The 26798-nt window shown below is 36.8% G+C and overlaps 1 protein-coding gene across 3 annotated transcripts in view; it reads left to right on the top strand.

The window, feature by feature from the left end:
• NDST3 (N-deacetylase and N-sulfotransferase 3) overlaps positions 1–26798 on the top strand; it is a 213124-nt gene that overhangs the window by 90648 nt on the left and 95678 nt on the right. For all 3 annotated transcript variants that reach the window (XM_030815757.1, XM_030815756.1, XM_030815758.1), the window contains exons 5-6: positions 18945–19130; positions 25039–25167. In XM_030815757.1, the coding sequence (XP_030671617.1) occupies positions 18945–19130; positions 25039–25167 (315 nt within the window). The remainder of the gene's footprint in view (positions 1–18944; positions 19131–25038; positions 25168–26798) is intronic.

Below are 26798 nucleotides of genomic sequence, written 5' to 3'. Positions count from 1 at the left end.
TAGAGAATGAATGAATACTACCACTTTTATTTCAGTGATGCACTTTATGAAAAGGCATATGAGATTTTCATTTTATTGACATTGAACACAAAGTATAATTCTAGGCATCCTAATAAAGAATTCCAGTCAGGTTGCAAAGAGTCCACTCAGCTGGTAGGCCACTTTAGAGTAATCCAAGCAGCACAGTTTAAGAAAGACATTGGCCATTGTTCAGAGCAAAATGACCAATATGATGAAGTCTATAATTTACTTCATAAAATGAATAGCTGAAGGAAATTCAAGAAGGCAAGAGATAAAAGAGAAGACTAAGGGATATATTATCAAGGCTACTATTCAACTAAGAGTACTGGTATGGCCATGCCAGTTATTAAAATATTGAAATGTGACAATACTTTACCCCTATCCTGCTACCACATCAGATTCTTCCCCAAGGTGTCCCAAATCTCCCCCATTAGTCAGGAACTAAAGGGGCCTGGCCCAGAAAGAGTCTCCAGCACGGAGCTCCAGCTGTCCAGCTGGCAGCAGTTCTGATTGGTCAGTGGCGTGGCATGCTGGTTGGTAGATATTTTTCGTTATCATTGCAGAAGATAATCAGTCAGTCTTAAGATGTAGAAGAGACTAGAATCAGTATATTTATAAGGAAAGGTATGGAAGTTATATAGATTTAAGAAGTAGAGTTCTTCCAATCTAGATAAGTTATGTATAGAGAATGGTGCTTGACATCTAGTAGGTAGTAAATGTTTGCTAAATAAAATAAAAGTAAACATTTCTTCTAGCTCCTAAGATTCTATCATTACTGTATTAAAAGGTAGGTTTTATTATTATTCAGGTATGATGAGTCCAATAGATCAGGAGATGATTGCCAATGAAAAGATTAGTTTGTTATTCACAGTTCCCAAGAGAGGGAGTGTGCCATGGATGCAGGGCCACAAGGGGAAGCACCAGGGTCGCTCAGGAGGCAGAGGGAGCAGGGGGGAAATGTGGTAAGAGCCTTTACTGTGGTTTCTGCAGGAAAGGTAAGGCAAGACAGGGTAAGCAGGCTCAAGATTGGCTACTTTGAATAATTTCAGTATGCTCTGAGGTGTAAGAGCTGTCTTTAGTCATCTAATACTTGGCTCTGGGGTGATTAGATCAAAGAGATAGTTGCTGAACATATGAGAGTCTGATAAAGGAAGAAGACGAGGGTAGGAGCTCTGAATTGCTTGATTTACATTTGAGAGTGCTCTCAGGGTGGTGTTTGCTATCTCTTGGAATTGTCTAGCCTGGGAACAGCAGTCTCTCCAGGGTCAGCAAGGCCCAGATATCAAAGCATCAGAAATACAGAAAATAAAGAGGCATGATGCTTTCTCCCGGTTATGTATCTTGAAGCAATTCCACAGGTTTTCAAAGCCCCTTATCATCCCAGCTGTCATATTCATACAATTTCTAATTTGTCATTCTTCTTCCCAATATATGCCCCAATCTGAACATTATTGTCCACTGACGTGGTGTTATCAAAGCAGAAAATGGTAAAATATTTTTTCTTTCATGTGCACTTTACTTCTATTAATGTAGCCAAAGATCACATTAAATTTTTACACCATCATATCACACCTGTGTCTGCCTGGCCCTCTGTCCATGAGCCGTGTATTAAACCTTCAAGTATTTATTTTTATCCAGTTGATTTTTTAAACTAAATGCTAGCCTTAGAATTACAATTGTCCCTTTAATATTCCATATTTGTTATATGTTCATTGTTTTAGTATATCAACCTCCTGCTAAAAACTGACTCTGTTATTTAATATGCTTTATATCTTTGCTAGCTTTGTGTAATCCCTATATTTTACAAGTATGACTTTTGCATCTTCAAGTTATTAGTATTGTTGAACAAATTAATATGGTTAGAGATTTGTGGTAGAGCAATACATATCCTTTAGCTGTGTTCCCTTGGTATATTTCTAGCAATTGTTTCACATCTACTTTTTCACCAGAATAGTTTAAAATCTGTTTTTCTAAATTGAAACATCATATCTAATTATTTTTAGAATTACATATTTTAAGTATCTTGAACTCCAAGATAGCACTGTCATCTACTCCTAAGTTCTAGCACCTCCACATAAGTGCTTGAACCACAGAACATTAGAGGAGTGTTTAGGATGAAGACAAGCAGGGGAAAATTGGATGTAAGTAGACATACTGGATTACTAATAAATTAACCAAAGAATAGGAAATAAAACCCAGCTTTAACTAAACCAGTGGAAGTGGGATCATAAAGAAGTGAGATGTGAAAAGCATTTCTGACATAGATTCAGTAAGGTTTTTAATCAGATGGATGATGAGGAAGCAAAAGAGAATAACAGGTCAAAAATAACATCAGGGTTTAAGCCTCCCGCTTTTCTATCTGTGTGTATTTCTTTAAGCTTTTTGCAAATGTGAACTGCTGCTTTTTCTTTAGAAGTTCTGTATTTCACCTACATGAGGATAACTCCTCTTACCCCTATCTACAGTGGTGCAAAATGTATTCTCATTTGGATATATCATTGAACTTTTGAAAGTGGTTTTGATTAGAATTCTTTTCTTTGTAAATTCCTGTCCAGATTACCTTCTTTTCCATCCTATGGGAAGACTCCATACTCTCTAACAAGATAGACATTGTAGAAAGAATTCCTCAATTCCTTTCCCTTTTTCCTCTAACAGAAATACTAGATTTCATCTTCAGCACATTTATCTGGTAACTTAAACGATTTCATAAAAAGAAAGATAAATTTAGAACATGTACTGCATGAAAATAGTGCCTTACTGTCCAAATTTATGTGGACACAAAATGAACTAACAGCCTTTATGAATTCTCCTAGAAACTCATACTAGTGGGCTGGAGTCAGATGTGGGTATGAGGGTGGGGGAGGTCTATTTCCAGATCCATGCCTGCTGCTCCCGAATTTTCACTGTTCTTTCCTTTTACGCGTTTCATTTACTTAAGATGGAGGGGGCACTTGCATTCTGAGAGGTGGTTATAAACATGGCAGAGATGGAAGTGATGGCAGAAGAAGAAGTAAGAGTCAATTCCGCATGAGTGCTAACCTTGGCTCCGCTTTGGCATTTTTGTGTCTCCCACTCCATGTTCCCACGCATTTAACAATTTCTTTCAGTTTTTTTTTTCTTTTGTACCAGCTCCTGCTATTTTTCAAAATTTTCCATCCCTACTTCACTTCCAAATTTTCAGCCCACACCTAGATTATTGCAGCAGCCTCCAAACTAATCTCCCCGATTTCCCGTTTTTTCCTTTAATTTTTGCTCAGATCAGGAAACGTGAAACTTGAAATTCTGTGATTCTGTTTCCCCTGCATCAAACAGAACCTTACGGTTCAGTGAGAAAGATTCTTGACTCTCTTAAGGAAATGTAGGAAGAGAAATTGTTGAGCTCCAAAATATTTACTAGACATTGTGCTTAGGGCTTTCCATACATCCTCAGTTAATTCTCCCAACCACCTGTGAGGTTGCTTATTCTCATATTGCAAATGAAGAAAGCAAGGCTTAGAGAGCTTATATAAATTTTCCAGTGAAAGCTGGAGAAAGGGTTTTATCCCCAGTCTGTCAAATTCCAAAGCCCATGTAACAACCATGGTTTGTAAAATTAACAAGTAGCCATGCCATTGATACTGTTATTGCTGTTACACAGATCTCATAATCAAAACGTTATTACTTCTTTAAGGAATTATATTTTTACACAAATTCAGAATACAATCTGACTTTTTACAATGTTTTTCTCCTAAAGAGCTGTCTATAGGATTTATGTAGTTTCTTGTGTTTGAGATCACAGTGCTGCAAGCATTACTGTCCTGGTGGCTTTTATAAATACCAGAGGGTATACAGTGGTTATAAAAAAAATCGATATCAACTTTTTATGCTTTCAGAAATATTAAACTTCACTTAAAATTAGTACTATGTAGACTTCAAGATTCCTAATCAACCTTGCATATTTTCAGAGAGATTAAATGTGTGTGCAAGTACTCTGAGAATTTGAGGCTGTCCTGGATTATTTATAGCTTTCTTATCTCTCAAAGACCCCAAAGGTCCACATAAACTTCAAACTCTGAGAAAGCTGAATTAAACCAAACTTTCAATTTCTCCATTATGAATCCAGATACTTTTCAGTTATTTTGCTACAGCATAAAAAGTAAGGCTTCATAAATTCATTTTTTTTACATTTCCATAAAGCTTTTCTTGTGTTTACTTGAATAACCCCAGCAATTCAAAAATACCAACCTGGGCTGTGCAAAGTACAAGTGTTTACATGATTCTTTTGAGTATTCTCACAAAAGCGCATCCTTTAGTGCTATGTTTACTTATGAGACACTCAACAAAGATATGACAACACTTCAAAAATTCTGGAGGGAACTCTAAGAGAGGAAAACAACATACTCGGTTAAATGAAAATGTACTTGAAATAAATGTTGTAATTGTTAGGGAAGACTGGGAGAAAATCTGTCACTTTCCCCCAAATAGTTCTTTTCGTAAAGGTTACAAGTGAAAATGAAAATTAAAGCCAAGTATGCTACCTTTTGTAACCCTTTTTCAGTATTGGTACTACATTTTTAGCTTAACTTTTGTTACTGGAATTTCTTACTACGTTTGGCTTACAAAATGTCATTCCATTTCTTGAAATAATTTAGCTGCTAACTTGGGATAATACTTAAAGAGGAATATGTGGTGTTAAGAAGAGGTTTTTGCTTATGTTATTGCTACAGCTCTATCAAATTTATGGTACACCAGAGGTATTCCTTCCCTCCCACTTTATATGTAATATCTAGTATGTATAATAGAAGAAATGTATACTGTTTAATAAGACTTTGTTTTTAGACATGATTGATAATGATAATGTATCTTCTTTGAGGAATGTCTGCTCTGAAATAAGCACTCTGAATTATTTGAGGATGGAAGTAATGGTTAGAGGAATCTTAGTTTACCTTGGTTTTTTTGTTTTGCTTGTTTTTGTTTCCCCCACATAAAGAATACTGTTAACTAAATAAAAGAAAATGAAATGACACTTGACCAATAACTTCGTTTATATCCTTCATGCTGGACAACTCTGTGAGATCATTAGTTTTATTACCCTTACTTGGCAAATGAGGGAATTGAGGCATGGTGAATTTGCATAATCTGCCAGGGTCCTGGGACCAATGAAGAGAAGCACTGAGATTGAGCCCAGGACTCAAATCTGTGCTCTCCTAAATCGGTACTCTCTTCATGATACTATCCTACTCTCTATCCCTAGGATTCCGGGTACAAGGATAATTTCATTGTCATGGGTTTGGCTATTTTGAGATACTGAAAGAATAAGACTCTTTTCTCACTGTATACTAAATTAAACACCATACACTCATCTCTTTTCCGGAGATGAGTAACTCCAGAGTGATAAGGTGACACTTCTGTTTTATAAGTTGCTATAATGCCATTCGGATTTACAAGATCTCATTATTAACACCTTTAACACTTTTATCCAAAGACTTTTGTTACTTTTATTTTATAGCCATATTTTTTGCTATCTTGTGAGACAAAGAATATCTCCTTCCTGGGGTTTCTGGATCCATAGGAATATCACTACCCAGAGAGACTCACCTAAACCTCAAGTTCCAGATTTTTTTATGAGGGTTTCATTATATAGGCATGTTTGATTGTATTATTGGCCACGTGATTGAACTCAATTTCCAACTCCTCTCCCCTACACTAAGATCGGGCTGGTATCACCTGGCTCAAAGCTCTCACTCTCTAACTACATGGTGGGACTTCCTGGCATGACTAACCTTCATCCTGAGTCATCTTGTTAGCATAAACTCAAATATAATCTCAGGGTCTCACCGTAAATAACAAAGACATTTCTATCACTCAGGAAATTCCACAGAGTTAGGAGTTATCTCCCAGGAATCAGGGATAAGGAAGACCAGACAAATTCTTTATTAATACAATAGCTGCCAACAGGGGATGATTCTTGAACCCTTAAAACAAATCTACTAAAAACAACATTGTCATCACAGAAATTTTTTCACATACCACCCAGCAAACCAAAATTTATAATATAAATCAAGGAGCACCATGTAAGAAAACTAGAGAAATAGTTAGTGGTCAAATCTATAAATATTAACCAAATTTATGTAACTGTGTCTATCATATTTTAGGAAATTATTCCATCCTTAAGTATGTAGAAAGAAAATTGTACATGGGAGTTTAAATTTGTTCATGGATTAAAAATAGTACATTCATATTTAGCATCTGAATATAAAATCATTTCTAAAACCACAAAGATTATGTCGAAGAAACACAGAATTGTAAACCTGGACTTTAGTGACCACTTGTACAACCCCTTTATTTTATAATTTTTTAGAAAATGAAAAATCAGATTCCTGTGCTTAAGGTAATTAATTCTTTCAAGATTTTTCATTTCAAACCATACCAGAAATATTATCATTTATCACAGGAACATAGTCTAATATTTAATAATCTTTGCATGTAGTACCAAATCTAAATTCCCTAATCTAATGATCCTGACTTGCCTTATTTTGTTGTAGGCTAAGAAGACAGTCAGCTTCCTTTGAATAGCAACTTTACATGTATTAGGCCACTCTGCCAACAGTCATGCCATTTCTTACTTTCTTCCAGTGATTGCGGCTACTACAGGACTCCTTCCGCAAGTGCCAGAGGTTCCACAGGTTCTTACAAGCTGAATTGTGGTGTAGCCCATCAGTGTCACCTTAGGAAAACAAATCGTCATTAGAAGCTTGAAAATGCTTCACAAATTCAAATAATTATATAATTTTGACTATAATCATCCTGCTGTGCTATTAAATAGTACATATTATTCATGCTTTCTAATTATATTTTGTACTCATTAATCATGCTCACCTCCCCTGCAACATCTACTATCCTACCCAGTTTCTGGTAGCCATCCTTCTACTCTCTATCTCCATGTGTTCAATTGTTTCAAGTTTTATATACCACAAATAAGTGAGAACATGTGATGTTTGTCTTTCTGTGTCTCAGTTATTTCACTTAACATAATGACCTCCAGTTCCATCTATATTGTTGCAGGTAACTGAATCCCATTCTTTTTTATGGCTGAATAGTACACCATTGTGTACTATTATACTGTGTGTGTGTGTGTGTATATAGATACATATATATATATATTTATACCTCATAATATACCTCACTTTCTTTATCTATTCATCTGTTAATAAACACTGGTTGCTTCCAAATCTTGGCTATTGTAAACAGTGCTGCAACAAACATGAGAGTGCAGATATCTCTTTGATACACTGATTTCCTTTCTTTTGGGTATATACTCATCAGTGGGATTGTTGGATCATATGGTAGTTCTAATTTTAGTTTTTTGAGAAACCTCCAAACTGTTCTCCATAGTGGTTGTACTAATTTACATTCCCACCAACAGCGTATAAGGGTTTTCTTTTCTCCACATCTCTCCAGCATTTGCTGTTGCCTGTCTTTTTGGAGAAAAGTCATTTTAACTGGGGTGAGATGACATCTCATTATAGTTTTGATTTGCATTTCTCTGATGATCAGTGATGTTGAGCACCTTTTCATATGCCTGTTTGCCATTTGTATGTATTCTTTTGAGAAATGTCTATTCAAGCCCTTTGTCCATTAGTTATTCAGATAACGAGATTTTTTACTATAGAGTTGTTTGAGTTTCTTATATATTCTGGTTATTAATCTCTTGTCAGATGGGGAGTTTGCAAATATTTTCTCCCATTCTGTGGGTTGTCTCTTCACTTTGTTGATTGTTTCTTTTGCTGTGTAGAAGCATTTTAACTTGATGTGATCCCATCTGTCCATTTTTTGTTGGTTGCCTGTGCTTGTGGGGTATTACCCAAGAAATTTTTGCCAAGACCAATGTCTTGGAGAGTTTCCCCCATGTTTTCTTATAGTAGTTTCATAGTTTGAGGTCTTATGTTTAAGTCTTTAATATATTTGGATTTGATTTTTGTATATGGTGATAGGGGTTCAGCTTAATTTTTCTGCATATGAAAATCTAGTTTTTCAAGCATCATTTGTTGAAGAGATTGTCCTTTCTCCAATGTATGTTCTTGGCACCTTTGTCAAAAATGAGTTCACGGTAGGTGTATTAATTTGTTGCTGGGTTCTTTGTTCTATTCCATTGGTCTATGTATCTGCTTATATGCCAGTAGCAGGCTGTTCTGGTTACTATAACTCCTTAGTATAACGTGAAATCAGGTAATGTGATTCTTCCAATTTTGTTTTTTTGTTCAGGATAGCTTTGGCTATTCTGGATCTTCTGTGGTTCCATATAAATTTTTGGATTATATTGTATATTTTGTGAAAAATATCATTGGCATTTTGATAAAGATTTCATTGAATCTGTAGATTACTTTGTTTAGTATGGACATTTTAACAATATTGATTCTTCTCATCCATGAACATAGAATATCTTTTTATTTTTTTGGTGTACTCTTTAATTTCTTTCATCAGTGTTTTATAGTTTTCATTGTAGAGATCTTTCACTTTTTGGTTAATTCCTAGGTAGTTAATTTTATTTGTGGCTACTATAAATGAGATTACATTTTGACTTGTTTTTTACATTGTTCACCATTGGCGTATAGAAATGATACTGGCTTTTGTATGTTGATCTTGTATCTTGAATTTTACTGAATTTGTTATTAGTTCTAATAGTTTTTTGGTGGAGTCTTTAGGTTTTTCCAAATATAAGATTATATCATTTGGAAACAAGGATAATTTAGCTGTTTCTTTTCCAGCTTGAATGCCCTTCATTTCTTTCTCTTTTCTGATTGCTCTAGCTAGGACTTCCAGTGCTATGTTGAATAATAGTGGTGACAGTGGGCATCCTTGTTGTCTTCCAGATCTTAGAGGAAAGGCTTTCAGTTTTTCCCAATTCAGTATGATACCAGCTTTGGGTCTGTCATAGATAGATTTTATTATGGTGAGGTATGTACCTTCTATACCAAGTTTGTTGAGGGTTTTTTATCATGAAGCGATGTTCGATTTTATCAAATGCTTTTTCAGCATGAATTGAAATGATTGTATGATTTTTGTCCTTCATTCTGTTGATATGATGTATCATATTGATTGATTTGTGTATATCGAACCATCCTCACATCCCAAGGATAAGTCTCACTTGGTCATGATAAATGATCTTTTTCATGTATTGTTGGATTTGGATTGTTAGAATTTTATTGAGAATTTTTGCATCAGTATTCATCACAGATATTGGCCTGTAGTTTTCTTTTTTTGATGTGTCTTTATCTGGTTTTGGTATCAGGATAATACTGGCCTCACAGAATGAGTTTAGAAGTATTCCATCCTCCTCTATTTTTTGGAATAGTTTCAGTAGGATTGCTGTTAGTTCTTCTTTAAATGTTTGGTAGAAATCAGCAGTGTAGCCATCAAGTCCTGGGTGTTTCTTTACTGGGAGACGTTTTATTATGTCTTCAATCTTGTTGCTTATTATTGGTCTTTACAAGTTTTGGATTTCTTCATGGTTCAATTTTCGTAGGTTGTATGTGCCAAGGAATTTATTCGTTTCCTGTATATTTTCCAATTTATTGGCATATAGTTGCTCATAGTAGCCACTACTGATCCTTTGAATTTCTGCAGTATTGGTTGTAGTGTTTCCTTTTTCATATCTGATTTTATTTATATGGGTCCTCACCCTTTTTTTTCTTTGTTAATCTGGCTAATAGTTTGCTGATTTTGTTTATCTTAGAAAAATCCTTTATGTTTCATTGACTTTTTTGTATTGTTTTCTTCATTTCAATTTCATTTACTTCTGCTTTGATCTTTATTATTTCTTTCCTCCTATTATTTTTTGGTTCAGTTTGCACTTGCTTTTCTAGTTCTTTAAGATGCATTGTTAGGTTATTTATTTGAAGGTTTTTCTCTTTTTTGATGTAGGCACTTACAGCTATAAACTTTCCTCTTAGTGCTATTTTTGCTGTATCCCATAGGTTTTGGTATGTTATGTTTCCATTATCATTTCTTTTCCAAAAAGTTTTTCAATTTCCATCTTAATTTTTTCATTGACCCACTGATCATTCAAGAGCATATTGTTTAATTTCCATTGAGTTTGTATAGTTTCCAAAATTCCTCTTGTTGATTTCTAGTTTTATTCCATTGTTGTCAGAGAAGATGCTTGATATTGTTTAGATTTTTGTAAATGTTTTAATACTTGTTTTATGACCTAACATATGGTCTATCCTTGAAAATGATCCATGTGCTGAGAAAAAGAATATGTATTATGTAGCCTTTGGTTGAAATGTTCTATAAATATATATTAGATTCATTTGTTGTATAGTGCTGATTAAGTCCAATATTTTTTGTTGAGTTCCTGTCTGGGATACCTGTCCAATGTTGAAAGTGGAAAGTTGGGCTGGGCGCGGTGGCTCACGCTTGTAATCCCAGCACTTTGGGAGGCCGAGGTGGGCGGATCACGAGGTCAGGAGATCGAGACCATGGTGAAACCCCATTTCTACTAAAAATACAAAAAAATTAGCTGGGCATGGTGGCGGGCGCCTGTAGTCCCAGCTACTCGGAGAGGCTGAGGCAGGAGAATGGCGTGAACCCAGGAGGTGGAGCTTGCAGTGAGCTGAGATCGCGCTACTGCACTCCAGCCTGGGTGACAGAGCAAGACTCCGTCTCAAAAAAAAAAAAAAAAAAAGAAAGTGGAAAGTTGAAATCTCCAACTATTATTGTATTGAGGTATATCTCTCTCTTTAGCTCTAATAATATTTTCTTTATATAGCTGTGTGCTCTAGAGTTGGGTGCATATATATTTAAAATTGTTATATACTATTACTGGGTTGACTCCTTTATCATTATATAGTGAACTTCTTTGTTTCTTCTCACAGTGTTTGTTTTCAAATCTATTTTGTTTGATACAAGGATAACTACTCCCATTCATTTTTTATTTCAATTGGCATGGAATATCTTTTTACATCCCTTTATTTTCAGTCTATGTGTATCTTTATAAGTGAAGCGTGTTTCTTGTGGGCAACAGATCATAGAGTCTTGTATTTTCATCCATTTGGCCACTCTGTGTCTTTTGATCACAGACTTTAGTTCACTTATATTTAATGTTATTATTTACTTGTAGAAACTTACTCCTGCCACTTTGTTATTTGTTTTCTGGTTGTTTTGGGGTTTTCTTCCTGTCTTCCTTTTAGTGAAGATAATTTTCTCTTGTGCTTTAACTTCTTGCTTGTTTCTTTTGTTTTTTGATTTGAGGTTATCATGAGACTAGTAAATACTGTCTTGTAACTCATTATTTTAAACTGAAGACAACTTAACACTGATTGCATAAACAAACACAGAAAGAAAACTCTACACTTTAATTTCATCAACTCACTTTTTAATTTTTTGTTGTTCTTCATGTCTTGTTGTACTGTTTATATCTTGAAAAGTTTTTGTAGTTATTACTTTTGATTGGTTCATCATTTAGTCTTTCTACTTCAGATAAAAGTAGTTTACACACCACCATTACAATGTTATCATAGTCTGTGTTTCTCTGTGTGCCTACTATTACTAGTGTACCAGTATTTTTACCTTCAGACAATTTCTTCTTGCTCATTAATATCATTTTCTTTCAGATCGAAAAACTCCCTTTAGCATTTCTTATAAGACAGGTCTGGTGTTGATGAAATTCCTCAGCTTTTGTTTGTCTGGGAAAGTCTTTATTTCTCCTTCATGCTTAAAGAATATTTCCACCAGACATACTATTCTAGCATAAAAGTTCTTTTCCTTCAGCACTTTAAATATGTCTTGCCACCCTCTCCTGGCCTGTCAGGCTTCCATTGAAAAGTCTGCTTTCAGATGTATTGGAGCTCCATTGAATGTTGTTTGTTACTTTTCTCTTGCTGCATTTAGGATTCTGTCTTTGTCTTTGACTCTTGGGAGTTTGATTATTAGATGCCTTGAGTTAGTCTTCTTTGAGTTAATCTGCTTGGTGCTCCATAACCTTCTTGTACTTGAATGTTGATCTCTTTCTCCAGGTTTGGGAGGTCTTCTGTTATTATTCCTTTGAATAAACTTTTTATCCTTATCTGTTTCTCTACTTCTTCTTTAAAACCAATATCTCTGAGATTTGCCCTTTGGAGGCTATTTTCTAGATCTTATAGGTGTGCTATGTTGTTTTGGTTTTGTTTTGTTTTGTTTGTTTTTCTTTTGTGTCTTCTGATTGTGTATTTTCAAATAGGCTGTCTTCAAGTTCACTGATTCTTTCTTCTGCTTGATCAATTCTGCTATTAAGTGACTCTGATGCATTCTTCAGTATGTCAATTGCATTTTTCAACTCTAGAATTTCTGCTTGATTCTTTCTCATTATTTCAATCTCTTTGTAAAATTAATCTGACAGAATTCTGAATTCCTTATCTGTGTTAATCTTGAATTTCTTTGAGTTTCCTCAAAATGGCCATTTTGAATTCTCTGTCTGAAAGGTCACACATCCTTATTTCTCCAGTATTGGTCCCTGGTGCCTTATTTAGTTCATTTGGTGAGGTCATTTTCCTGGATCATCTTTTTGCTTGTAGATGTTCATCTGTGTCTGGGCATAGAATAGTTAGGTATTTACTATAGCCTTTGCAGTCTGGGCTTGTTTGTGCTTGCCCTTGAGAAGGCTTTTCAGATATTTAGAGCTGCTTGGTTCCCAAGCCCAATATCACTGTGGTTCTTTCAGACTCATAGAGGTACCATCTTGTTGGTCTTGGAGAAGATCTAGAAGAAGGCTCTGGATTAATAGGCAGAGATCCTTGTTCATTTCCCTTAGTTTCTCCCAAACAGAGTCTTTTTCTCTGTGCTGAGCTGCCTGGAACTGGGATTATAATGATGCAAACACCCCTATGGCCACTATAACTGGGACTGCACTGGGTCAGGCCTAAAGACTCAGTGAGCACAGCACTGAGTCTTGTCCAAGGCCCACTATAACCACTACCTGGCTACTCAAGGCCCTAGGCCACTACAATCAGCAGGTGGCAAAGCCAGCCAAGTTTGTGTCCTTCCCTTGAGGGCGGCAAGTTCCTCCAGGCCCCAGGCAGGCCCCAGAGATGCTGTCTGGGAGCCAAGGATTAGAGTGAAAAACATTAGAAATTTGCCTGACGTTCTGTTCTACTATGGCTAAGCTAGTACTAAAACCATACTATAAAGTACTTCCTGCTCTTCCTTCCCCTTTCCACAGGGAGAAGAGCCTTTCCCTCTGAGCACCACCACCAGCAGCCCTTGGTAGGGTGCTGTCAGGCCTGACACTTAAGCCCAAGGGTTCTTCTCAGTTTGTGGTGAATGCGGCCTGACCTGGGATTCACCCTTTGCACAGTGGGTTCCCCTCTGACCCAGCGAAGGTCCCAAAATGCTGTTCAAGAGCCTAGGCCTGGACTCAGAGACCCCAAGAGCCTGCTTGTTGCTCTACCCCACTATGGCCAAGCTGTTACATAAGGTGCAAAACAAAGTCCCCTTTACTTTTCCCTATGCTTTTCTCAAGCAGGATTCTTTCACTATAGTCACCACTGCTGGGAATGTGCTGGGTCACACATGTAGTAAGCGCGTCCCAAGTGCCCAAGGCTCACAGCATACTCCCTGGCTATCACTGGTGGTTATTCAGGGCCCGAGGGCTCTTTAATCAGCAGGTGATAAATTCTTCCAAGACTGGATCTTCCTCTTCAAGACAGTGGGTTCCCTTTTGTCCTAGAGTATGTCAAGAAATGTTCTCCAGGAGCTAGGGCCTGCAATGGGGGCCTCATGACTCTGCCTGGTGCCCTCTCCTACTGTGGCTGAGCCAGTATCCAAGATGCAAGACAACGTCCTCTTTACTCTTTGCTCTCCTCCCCTTAAACAGAAGGAAGGAGACACTTTCATTGCTGCGAGTTGCACTTTCTGGGATTGGGGGAGGAGTGGCGCAAGCAATCCTTTAGCTGCTCTGGCTAGTGTCTCCCTAGGTCACATGCCACCCTGGTCTACTGGCTCTAATCCCAACCCAGCACTAGGAATTGCCTAGGAATTGAAGTCCTTGTGTGCTAGACTGTCTTTCAAGTTTACCAAGGACCTTAGAGCATGTTGGCCCATGGTGGCAAGACTTGACAAGAAACTCGAGCTCTAACTGATGACATGCGTAACTTCCCCTTGGCTAAGTCTGGTCCAAATGCTCCCTCCACGTGTGAGCAAAGGCTGAGCAGAGCATGGATTTGCTCTCTGCTATGACAGGGTAGTACTGAGTTCAATGTAAAGTACCCCAGTCACTGTGCTCTCCCTCCCCCACATACATAGACCCTCTGCACTGCATGGCGACTGCCGGGAGATAGGGGAAAGGTGGCACTGGCGATTCAAGACTGTCTCTCCAACCCTCCTCAATGCCATTTTCATTAATTTTTATGAAGATAAAACAAGGTACTGTGATTGCTCACCTGATTTTTTGTTTTTCTGATGCTGCTTTTCTGTATGCAGATAGTTGTTAAAATTTGGTCTTCCTGCAGGGGATAAAAATGGTGTAGGGTTCTATTCTGCCATTTTGCTCTGCCCTCATAATTTTTAACTGCAGTCTCAAAAATGCTTTCAAGTATTATTTACATAGATATTAAAATTTCCCTGATAGTTACCATATGTTTATTCTTCAGATGAACAGGCAGTGTAATGAAGATAATTGAGAAAGTGAAAATTGGAATGAGAAGAAGGTAGTCAGAATCAGATCACACTTTTTCACTAGTATTTGTTGAGTACTTGCCATTGGCAAGACACTGAGCATATCGCAGTGGATAAAATGGAACCTAAATTTCATGAAGCTTATTGTTTAATGAAAAAGAGAGATATTACATAAATGTCTTTTCCATGCAAAAAAAATACATGCTTACAAACTGTGCTGTGTACTATGAAAAACCAAGGAAAGCTACTAAGAGAAGTTTTAATGTCAACTTCACTTAGATTGGGACTTGTCCATAAAGTCTTCTCCGAAGATATGACAGAATAAATTACCTTCAGATTTATCCAGATGAAGATTTGGAGTATTAGTATTTCAGGGGAAGAAACCATATATAGGAAGATGCTGAGGTAGAAAAGTGCTTGGTGAGTTTCAGGGAAAGGTTCATGTGACTAAAATTCAGTGAAGGATGGAGGGTGGTGCAAGATAAAGCTAGACAAAGAAGCAAGGATCATATGCAGTGCTTGCGATCATGCTAAGAATTTTGTAATTTAAGTGGAAAGGGAAATCAGGGAAAGATTTTGAGTAGACAGTCACATAATCATATTTGTGTCTTTTAAATATTACTTTGCAGGAAATGTAGTGGAAGGAAGCAAGAGAGGGAATGGGATTCTATGCCAAAAGGCAATGGGATAAGATGGTAGATTCGACTAGGGTGATGATAATGACAGAATTGAAGAAAAGTAGCTAAATTTAAGATATATACCAGAGATAGTACTGATAGGACATTACAGTGGACTAGATTTAGAAAAGAGGAAAGAGGAGGTGTCAAAACTATCTATCTTTCAACACAGCAACTTGTTTGTTGATGGTTGATGGTGTCATTTAATGACATGAAGAAACCAGGGAGAAAGAGAATATCTGGTAGGGCTGAGATGTGGAAATCATGAGTTCAACTATTGAGACTATTAATTCCACTTGTGTTCCAAATACTTCATTTACATTCTATAGTTACATAGCCATATTCCTCAGTGTTTTTGAACCATGTCCTCCACTAGAAAAATCTTAACATAGATTTCAGAGTTCCTGGATCTAAGATGCTACTTTCAATCAAGGATCAATGAAAAGACTAATTAGAATTAACTTTTAAGGTAGACTTTTTGCTGCAGATTAAAAAATAATTTGTGCTTAATCTCAGATTGAACAATCCAGAGGAGAGTAATCAGCCAAAAATTTAGCATGATAGCTAAAGCTTTTAAAACATGATAGTCTGCCTTCCAGATCATACTACCTGCAATCTTAGCCCAAACTTTTCTATACAATAACGTTTCAAGTGTTCTCTCTGGTGATGAATGCAAATTTGGGAGCAAATTTATGTTGCCTTTTTCTAAAATGAATTTAAAAGCGGCCCCCTACTAACTGAATGACTCACAAGCTGGAACCACTTGGCAGTGGCTGAGCATATTTGGAAGAATCAGAAGAGAAGCAGGCTTAGGAAGGGGTAGTGGGGTAGAAGTCAGAGTTCACCACAGAAGCCTCATGAGAAAGAATCCCAAAATCTACAGTGAAATTAGAAAATACAGTCTGTCTCTTTTAGTGGAAAATAAGTGGCCCAGTAGTTTCATAATTTCCACATTATACTTGGGTGGTAGGATCATAGCATCTAAAAACAATAGAGGCAGGGTAGTAATGACAACAATAATTTTAAAAATTCATTAAATGTGTATCATGTTTCCAGAGCTATACTAACTGCCTTCCAAAATTACCTCTGAACCCCTTTGAGGTAATGCCCTTATGACTAGCATTTTAGAGAACAGGAAACAAGGCTTAGAGCTCATAGGTCGTTTGCCAAAGGCCATGCAGTTGGTGAATGAGAGCATGAACAGCCAGATATGTCTGATTCCAGAAGCTATGTTTTCTGCTACTATGCCACACTGCACCAGCACACAAATAAAAGATGGAACTAAAAAACTCATTTAGTCAGGTGTGCTGGTGTGCATTTGTAGTCCTAACTACTGTGGGAGGATTGCTTGAGCTCAGGAGGTCGAGGCTGCAGTAAGCTATGATCACCACCACCGTACACCAGCCTGGGAAATGGAGTGAGATCCCGTCTTAATAAATTAATTAATTAATTAAAAATCACAGTAGTTTTTAGTGTTAAAGCTAGAAAAAAAAGAGTAAAAACTGTATATACATTGGTTGCCAAATATTTTTAAATCCAAAATAAGGGAAATGTCTCTGCTATACTGGGCCATCCTTTCATGACATGTGGGTTCTGAAGACATAGCTGACTACTCGCAGGTATTGAAAACTACCTTGAGCTTTTGAACAGCATAATTTCTTACAGATTTGCAGATACTTGACTTTTATAACATAGCTCCTGTCATTGTGAATTTCTTTCTTGGTTCTTCCTACACTCTTCAAAAAGCTGTTAACCTCCTCAGCACCACACAACATTTCCATGTAACAAACCTGCCATGCACCCCCTGTATCTAAAAGTTGAAATTTAAAATAAAAGAATATTATTTAACAACCACTACAGAAATAATAAAGTTACTTCAGCACGTTTTTTAAAGTTGTTAACCTATAATTCATTTTTTAATGTTTGTGATATGAATTCATTTTTCTTCATCTGGTCTTTATCACCATACCCCTAGCCTTTAGTTGAATGCAAATTATGTGTTGATGAGGGATGTCTAGTGGGAAAAAATTACTTTAGTTTGAATTTTTAAAAACCAGTAAGAAAAAAGCAATGAGATATTTCAGTTCAATTTTTAGTGGAGTTCTAAATATCATGGTTATGTAGTTATGGTAATTTCTGCAAATGATGCAAATAAAATGAAGAATATGAAACTTTACCTCTCACCCTTCAGAAACACAGGAATGGTCCACTCAACCTCCAATACCACCCATCCTCTTTCTCACAGTAGCAAGATAGTGGCTCCCGTTTTTGGCATCCTCAACTACAGCTGACGGAACTGAGTTTTGAACAATAAACAGAGTTTACAATATAAGAAAAGGGCATTCCAACTGAGGAAGACAGTGTGTACAGTATACAGCAATGACATGAAGGAAATCATCAGAAATTGGGGCGATGAGTGCTGATAGGAGACGAGGCTATATAGGTAGGTTGGGACGAAATTTTGAGGGCCTTTTATGCCGTATCAAGGAATTTGAACCAGTATTTAGGTAATGGTAAACCACTGGCAAGCTGTTTTCTTTCTGCATTCAGGCACTTCATATACTTTCTTCCCCTCCTGTAATTATTTAGGTTTAAAAACCAAGCTAACCATATCTCTAACTTTTTCCATATCAGTTGGCTGCATAGTTCTGCAATTTAAACCATTTAGCAGCCTGATACTGTGATTCTATGTATGTGAAATTGTTATTTGGCATGAAGACAGTCATTAATTTAAAAGAACCTATTTGAGTGGAATTTTTGAAGATTTTTTCCAAGCAATTGAAAAATATAAACAGAAAAATAAAAAATAATTTTGGAGAAAAAAATACTTGTCAACTACTGAAGCCGTGGGTGTTCTATTTCTAAAAGACATGTTTCATTTTGTATTCCTGTGTAATTTTCCTCTATGCCTTTTTTTGTTTTTTAACTGGAGTCGTTTTATGTACAAGAGCTTGACTTCAAATCAATTAAGTTCCCACAATATTTGGCTGTTTCAGTACCTTCAACTTTCACTATAAGGGCTTCTACTTCAAAAAAAAATTACTCTGTTGAATTTTACCACATTATCCAATCAAAAGTGTGTGCTTCTCCTAAGGCAGGGAACATTGTTACTGCTGGCCCACATGCTGAGGGGACAAGAGAAATGTGGCAAACTTGGTAGAAACTGTAGAGCAGACAAAATAAAATCTTAGCAGCAGCCTAATGAACTTGGAATGTGTTCTGTTCCTCTAATAAATATTGGTTTTATTTTGTGGGAAGTGCTTAGTTTTGTTTGTAATAAGTGTCTAACATTTAACTTGTTGACGTATGGGCAATAGGAAAACAGTGGCTACGACAAGGATGTGCAAAATAGAGGCTCTTTCAAATTATTCATTAAAATCACTAGTTCTGTCTCTCCACCCCTCAAACGCAGATGTATCAACATAAAGACTGGTGAAATGGCTAACAGGCTTCATGACGTCTAGAGGTGTTAATACTTATCACTTTAATTTTACCACGCAATTAAGTAATGATGCATTTAAATATATATATTTACAGTACATTTGAAAATCTTACTGTAAAAATAGGACCAAGATAAATCCTTGCACGCTCTAATTAACATTTGCTTGGTCTTAGGAGCACGGCATTCCGACGGACATGGGCTATGCTGTGGCCCCTCACCATTCGGGTGTCTACCCTGTACATGTTCAGCTTTACGAGGCCTGGAAGAAGGTCTGGAATATTAAAATCACCAGCACTGAAGAATACCCACATCTGAAGCCAGCTAGATACCGGAGGGGTTTTATCCACAAAAACATCATGGTGAGCTTCCTCCGGTATACATAGGGTACAACTAATTCTGCGAGATTTACATTCCTCACTTGAAGAAAGAAAAAAACAAATGTTAGAAGCATAAATGTAGGAAAAGCTCCATGCTGCAAGAAGCATATTTGCCATATCTAAGCAGAAGATGTTTTAATTAAAATCACTTCTTTTCAATTCTTCAAATATAACTGAACAAGGTTTTGTTACTGACATTACCACTGGTAAGCAGGCACTGATGTTAAAATACTGAAAAAAATTACATTTAACTTGCAGATAATTTTTAGTAGACATCACTTCTTCAAAATGTTATTCAGTATGAAAAACTAACACAAACTCTGTCTATATTAACCATGCTGCTCTTTGACAAGCCAGTCAAACTGTGTTCTTCTATTTACCATGCCAGGCTAAAAAAGAACTCAACCATTTGCAGCCAGAAGCCACATGTGAAGCCCTGCATAATCATTAACATATAATAACATAGAGTAAAAATGACAGGTGATGTTAATTAAGTCATTTGCATACACCATCTAATTCTATCCTGGGCTTCTCTGTTTTGTTTTTTACAATTTCGGCAAATGTATATTGTCAAAATATGCTACTACCTCCCAAAGTAAGCAATTAAATCCTAATTTATTCCCAAATCAGAAAATCCTAAGAAAGTCCTGGTAAAGCTAGGAATGGGCCTCCTAATTTAGAATCACACACTGAGAAGAAACACCACAGAAAAACACTATGTGATGAGCCACCGTAACACTCTGTCGAACTGATATGTCTGAGGAGATGTCTACCCTTTAGAATTAGGTTATAACTGACTTCTTTTCAGACAGTTTTTCAATGTCTGCAAAAATTACAGAGTGGATAGACATATAGCTTAGATCATCTCCCATCTTGACTTTTCCCTCAATAAAAACTGTTGTAAATGATAGACGGGGACATAATGGCCACATTTTATCCCAATTTGCCCTTCCTCTGTACCGAAAATGAACTTACTGTGGCTCAAGCTGCCAGCATTCTGACCAGGGGGAGTTTAGAAGACCTGGGTTATATTTTTTCATTTCTCCTGAAAACACATTTTATCTGTATTATAAATGCATGAATCATGCAGGTAATCAAGGCTCTAACAAATTTCCTGTTTTGATGGAACTGTCCCTGTGGGTCCGCTTTTGCAGCAATCTGTGGAAACCTTCTATATTTGGCTTGTGGGCTCTTGGATGAGAGTTTCCAAGTGGGAAATGTTCAGCAGACAGTTGATTACACAATAAGCAAGAGAAAATAGGGCTAGGAGCCATCCAAACAGAGAAGCAAGTAGAGACCACAGGAGCCAATATGTCCTCCTAGGGAGAGAATGCATCTAGAAATAGGGAACTGAGGAGTGAACTTTAGATCACACTCTTATTTTGTTGTATGAGAGCAACTTTTTTCTGATGACCCATTCCCAAATCCAACTCAAAAGGTCTCATTATCTTCCCTTCGAACCGGCTATTGATTGTGCTATTATCCTTAATTCAGTTCTGTAATTCAAACATCATTCTATCCCCCCACCACCACTTCCAATCAGTGTCTATATTTCATAAATAATTCCTTTATATCTTTATTATTTCCTTTCCCACTGCCACCATCTCAATTTACTTCCTCGACTTTCATGTGTGAACTCTGGTGCTGCTTCCTACTTTATCTATTTACAGGTTCCATCCACCACCTCACTGCAGTCTATCCCATAGACAGTGCCAACCTTTTAATCTTTCTAAAATGCTGCTTTCATCCTGGCCTTCCTAACCTTGATTAGTTCCAGTTGCTTCCATATCCCCTAATGTGCCCTTTAGGTACCTGAAAACCATCTGGACTGTCAACCTTTCTATTTCCTATTTCCCTATAGCTGAAGCACACTCACTCCAACCAAACCCCATAATAGTATTGCTGTTACCATGCCTGTGTCATTCTTTCCACCTTGAGAGACTTTCTGGCCACTGTCTACCTATTTCTATTCCCTTTATTCTTCAGTATCGAGTCCCATATCTTAAATAATTGAAAACAAAGCACCTTAGTATATAGCAACTCAATACCTAACTCATACCTACAGGGATCTTATTCTCCTCTGAATTCCTACAACACATCATTTTGTATTTTCATCAGGAACATAAACACCAATTACATTTTAAGCTGTTGGAGCCCTAACCAAAGTCTCTGGACCCCTAGTTTTACTGCATTTTCAACTGAGTCATTTTCCTTCAGCCAAGACCTGATGGAAACCAGCACTCTCTATTCTAATCCCTGGTTGGTGAATATGACTCTCTGGAAAGAACGAGTATATTAGTCCATTCTCACACTGCCATGAGGAAATACCCAAGACTGGGTAATTTATAAAGGAAAGAGGTTTAATGGACTCACAGTTCAGCATGGCTGGGGAGACCTCAAGAAACTTACAATCATGGCAGAAGGCAAAGGGGAAGCAAAGCATCTTCTTCACAAGGCAGCAGGAAGGAGAAGTGCAGAGCAAATGGGGAAGAGCCCCTTATAAAATCATCAGGTCTTGTGAGAACTCACTCACTGTCACAAGAACAGCATGTGGGAAACTGTCCCCATGATTCAGTTACCTCCACCTGGTCTCTCCCTTGACATATGAGTATTATGGGGATTACAATTTAAGATGAGATTTGAGTGAGGACACAAACCCTAACCATATCAACCAGAGACCTCTAAGAAATTGGACTACACATCCTATCTACTTACCGTTTTTAATGGAAATGCCCATTGTTAGAGAGTGTCATTAATCCTGCTGTAAACCCTCTAAGTGGTCTTTATTAGTATTCCCCCAGAACTATTTGTTGGCAGTTGCTCCTGATTGAGCCTTAGGTACAGGATATTGGCTTCAGTCCCCATTGGCCAAGATTCTTGCTGATCATGGCTTTCATAATAAACTCCCAGTTATTTTCAGCAGCAATAGGGTTCCCAGGGGTTCATCGGCATCTCAAAGTTTGACTTTGATACTGTTACATTCCCAGAACCAATTCCAGGGGGCAGTCCACAGCAGAATGCCTAAAAATGTTTCTCATCCTTTCTGTAGCATAAGAAAGCTGTTTCAAGGAACATGCTCATCATTCGGTGCCACTGCATTTATGGAGCAAGGCAGTGGAATATGACCTTTATCACACTGCTGATCATCTCCTTAGCCTCTTGTAGTGGTCCACTGACTCCCCTAGGGCTCTCTATGGGGTTCATACCCTCAGCAGGAGTAGTGCTCCTGCAGTTGCAGGGTAAAGCCTGCTACTTCCTCTTCACTGCATTGAAATTCAAATAATTTGAGAAATAGACAAAATTCAAATATCTTTTTGCTTCTCTCTCCGTTTTGCACAGAATCAGCTAGGCAATCAAGTCCCAAAGAGGGCTCTGTATATATCCTATAATTTTCCAAGCAAAATATTCAAACTGAACCCTAGAAGTGATTCAGTCATAGTCATACACTTTTAAAATGTTAGATGGCATTTAACACATGTGAGCATTTTATTATTTAGCTTTTGGGTCTTTCTCATTACCCCGATATAGCTTAAATCCTTCAAGACTAGAAAACATATATCTTTGTGTTCTCTCACATGGGCTGGCATGGAACTATCATATGGATCTAGTATTCTAGCATAAAACTAACTCCATGCAGCATATTAACAGAGTCCATAGCTAGTTCCACTAGCACTTAACTAAATCAACTCTGTGGGCTAGCATAGAGTTTAGAATAAATATTTGTTAAATAAATGAATAAATGCTATATAAGGTATTCCAAATACTTTCCAAATTCAAAATTTCATTTTTAATTTCCAAATATTACATTTATAATAGTTGTTAGGAAATATATTTAATTCCATTAGAATGCATTTGCATTTAGTTGTTTTTTGTTATTATTTTTGTGTATAGATAGGATCATGAGGATGCATAATGCTTTTAAACATAGACATGATCAGAGCTAAAATTTTGTGCTTAAACAGAAGTTTTTTAACTATTTTATTAAGATAAAATAGCTTCTAAGGATATAACTTCTACCAACTTACCAAAATAAATAGGATATATAGAGTTTTTATTTATGCATATATACTGATTGAGCTGTCCGTCCAAGGACTAGATTATACAATAGATTGTATTATATAACCAGTATTATATAATACTGTCCAAGGGCTAGATGAAAATTTATTTTAATACACATTCAAACTAAAAAAAAAAAAAAACTAGTATATTTCTTTTTTTTTATTTTTTTATTTTTTATTATTATACTTTAGGTTTTAGGGTACATGTGCACAATGTGCAGGTTTGTTACATATGTATCCATGTGCCATGTTGATTTCCTGCACCCATTAACTCGTCGTTTAGCATTAGGTGTATCACCTAATGCTGTCCCTCCCCCCTCCCCCCACCCCACAACAGTCCCCGGAGTGTGATGATCCCCTTCCTGTGTCCATGAGTTCTCATTGTTCAATTCCCACCTGTGAGTGAGAATATGCGGTGTTTGGTTTTTTGTCCTTGCGATAGTTTACTGAGAATGATGTTTTCCAGTTTCATCCATGTCCCTACAAAGGACGTGGACTCATCATTTTTTATGGCTGCATAGTATTCCATGGTGTATATGTGCCACATTTTCTTAATCCAGTCTATTGTTGTTGGACATTTGGGTTGGTTCCAACTCTTTGCTATTGTGAATAGTGCTGCAATAAACATACGTGTACATGTGTCTTTATAGCAGCATGATTTATAGTCCTTTGGGTATATACCCAGTAATGGGATGGCTGGGTCAAATGGTATTTCTAGTTCTAGATCCCTGAGGAATCGCCACACTGACTTCCACAATGGTTGAACTAAAAACTAGTATATTTCTACAGGGTTGCAAAACATGGGAAGTCCTGGACAGGTAATATTTTGAAAGCATTTACTGAACCAAATGTGCTTTAAGACTCAAGACATAAAACATGAAGATTTATTTACTTAGGACAATAAGCAGAAGACCTGCCCCTATATGATTTTGTAACATTTGTAGCTCTCTGAAGTATACTCATTAATGTTCTGCTACTTCAAATGTATAGTGACAAACACAGGTCACTATGAAGTCATCGTAAAAGATTCTGCTTAAGGCTTTACCATCTTGCACAACTTTAATTCACACCTTCTTTTATAATTGCAAAAGGCTGTAAAAATTTGAAAAAACTTATCACAAGTGTATACAGTTGAAGCAGACAATATATATACAAAGGATGAAGAGAAGACCTCTTACTAAATGACCTTTTATCATTTTGTTGTTACACTTTCTAAAAGTAACAAACCAAGTGGATAATCTCTTTCTTACTGTAGGAACTGGAAGGCTTCACACTTAGAATCTGAGGTAATTACTATAGCCTGCAGTAGTCCTTTCAGACAAGAACAGATACTGTGATTTGTGTCTCAAATATTCGTTCTAATTTAAAATGTCATTCCCTAAGAAGCACATTGATAATTGACTTCATTTTCTAATGCATGGTAGAATTTGGCAGAAAATATTTTCTTAAAATTATTGCCTATCAGGATTACAGTATAGCATAGACATTCCAATACTTAAAGTCTCATTTTTACTTCTTTTTTTAAATCTCTTAAGATGCTAGAACCTACTAGGCTTCATAATAGAAGTACTCACTTTGATATTTAAAACAGACAAGTACCTAAAATAACACAACATCTATTTTAGTTTTAAAATATTTCTTCAACTTTCTTCATTATTCCTTCCATATTAACACCACCTTCTCTTGCCTAGAGTATGATAGATTGTCCAGGCCCTAGTTAGACCTGAATAATTCACTAGTTTGTGCATTATCTTGCGTGAGCAAAAAGCTAAGTTTCAACAAATTGATTGAAAAAAAAAACCTTTTCCTTACTTTTTTCATTTTTCCTTCAGGTTCTCCCAAGACAAACCTGTGGGCTTTTCACTCACACCATTTTCTACAAAGAATATCCAGGGGGTCCTAAAGAGCTGGATAAGAGTATCCAAGGAGGAGAACTTTTCTTCACTGTCGTCCTCAACCCTGTAAGTACTTTATTCTCCAAATAAATAGTGAAAAATGATAGGGCTGGCAAAAATTACCCTGGCAAAGAGGCTAGGGACTGGGCAGTCATCAGCCAAGCCAATATGAAGTTCTAGCTCTGAAACAGTAGTAAAAACTAAATGGAACCATATCTAGAAATGGGGACAAACCAATTCTACAAGTAGCAGTAACATAAGGAACTCATGGCAGAACCAGGGAAGTGATCCAGCGGATCCTCCTTTGCATTGCAAAGTGATCAGAGGCTTTTATGGAGAATAAAATTTTTCACCTGTAAAACTCTCCTATTTCCACAGGGAACCATTTTTTTTTCCATTTATACAACAGTTACCTCTATTATTCTTTTTATTTTACTGTTTAAAGTTAACGTAGAAGCAAAATAGTAGAGAAATCAGGTAAGCAAATATAGTCATAGTTTCTACTTCATGTTACATCTCGTCTTGCTAGGTCATAGGCTGAAGCAGAGCAGGCCTATTTAATGGGCTACTCTTTTTCTTTTTTTTTTTTTTTTTTTTTTTTTGAGATGGAGTCTGACTCTGTTGCCCAGACTCGAGTGCAGTGGCGCGATGTCGGCTCACTGCAAGCTCCGTCTCCCGGGTTCACACCATTCTCCTGCCTCAGCCTCCCAAGTAGCTGGGACCACAGGCGCTTGCCACCACACCCGGCTAATTTTTTGTATTTTTAGTGGAGACGGGGTTTCACTGTGTTAGCCAGGATGGTCTTGATCTCCTGACCTTGTGATCTGCCTGCCTCAGCCTCCCAAAGTGCTGGGATTACAGGCGTGAGCCACCGCGCCTGGCTGGGCTACTCTTTTACTTCTTCATACTTGTGTGTCAGCTCCACAATGAACCATTTGCATATATTTCTGCTTGAGGCAAGTATTAGAAAGTTGTGTAGAGAAAAAACAAATGGAAGTAAGCTGTATGAGGAAAAGAAGGGATTTTATTTCCCTTTTGAAAATCACTATCATAAAAAGTAAAGCTAAGTTTATTTATCAGAAGATGTATGGGTTTGCCCCTGGCATTGGCAATATTCAAAATGGAAAAAAAAATTATTATTTCCAAATGTAAAAAAAAAATTATCAGTGAAAAAGGTTGGATAAGATAGGGATAAATTGAATAAAATTTGCAAAACCCCTCTCTTGACCTTAGTTTTATAGTCCCTGCAAATAAAATTGCAGGTAGTGTTCACCACCTACTTGTATTCAAGGAGATTTATTGTGCTCTGTTCTGCTTGTATTCATCACTATACCTATGTTTTAACTCCTAGAAAATGGGATAGAAGAAAGAGTAACTCATCTTTGGACAAACCCTGCTCATGTATTCAAAAATGGGGATAGTTTGGAGGAATGTGATATTTGGACTTTTGAAAGTTTATCAACCTTCAGACCCCAAAAATACAAATAACTCTGGTTTGAACATCAGAAATATAATAACTCTTCTAACTTACCTATTTTCACAAATGGAAGTATTTTGAGTCTCCTTATACAGCTTTCTTCTCTTTTTTCTCAACTCAGCCAGTACAGTAATATACAGTCAAAAAGAGTTAAACCAATGCCTGGTTATGAACTGAAGAAGCAGTGAAAACACTCTTAAAATGCTAACATTTTCACCAA

This window comes from Nomascus leucogenys, chromosome 7b (assembly GCF_006542625.1).
Source record: "Nomascus leucogenys isolate Asia chromosome 7b, Asia_NLE_v1, whole genome shotgun sequence".
Lineage (NCBI taxonomy): Eukaryota > Metazoa > Chordata > Mammalia > Primates > Hylobatidae > Nomascus > Nomascus leucogenys.
The sequence above is the reverse complement of the archived record's forward strand: the minus strand, read 5'-3'. Positions and strand labels throughout refer to the sequence as shown.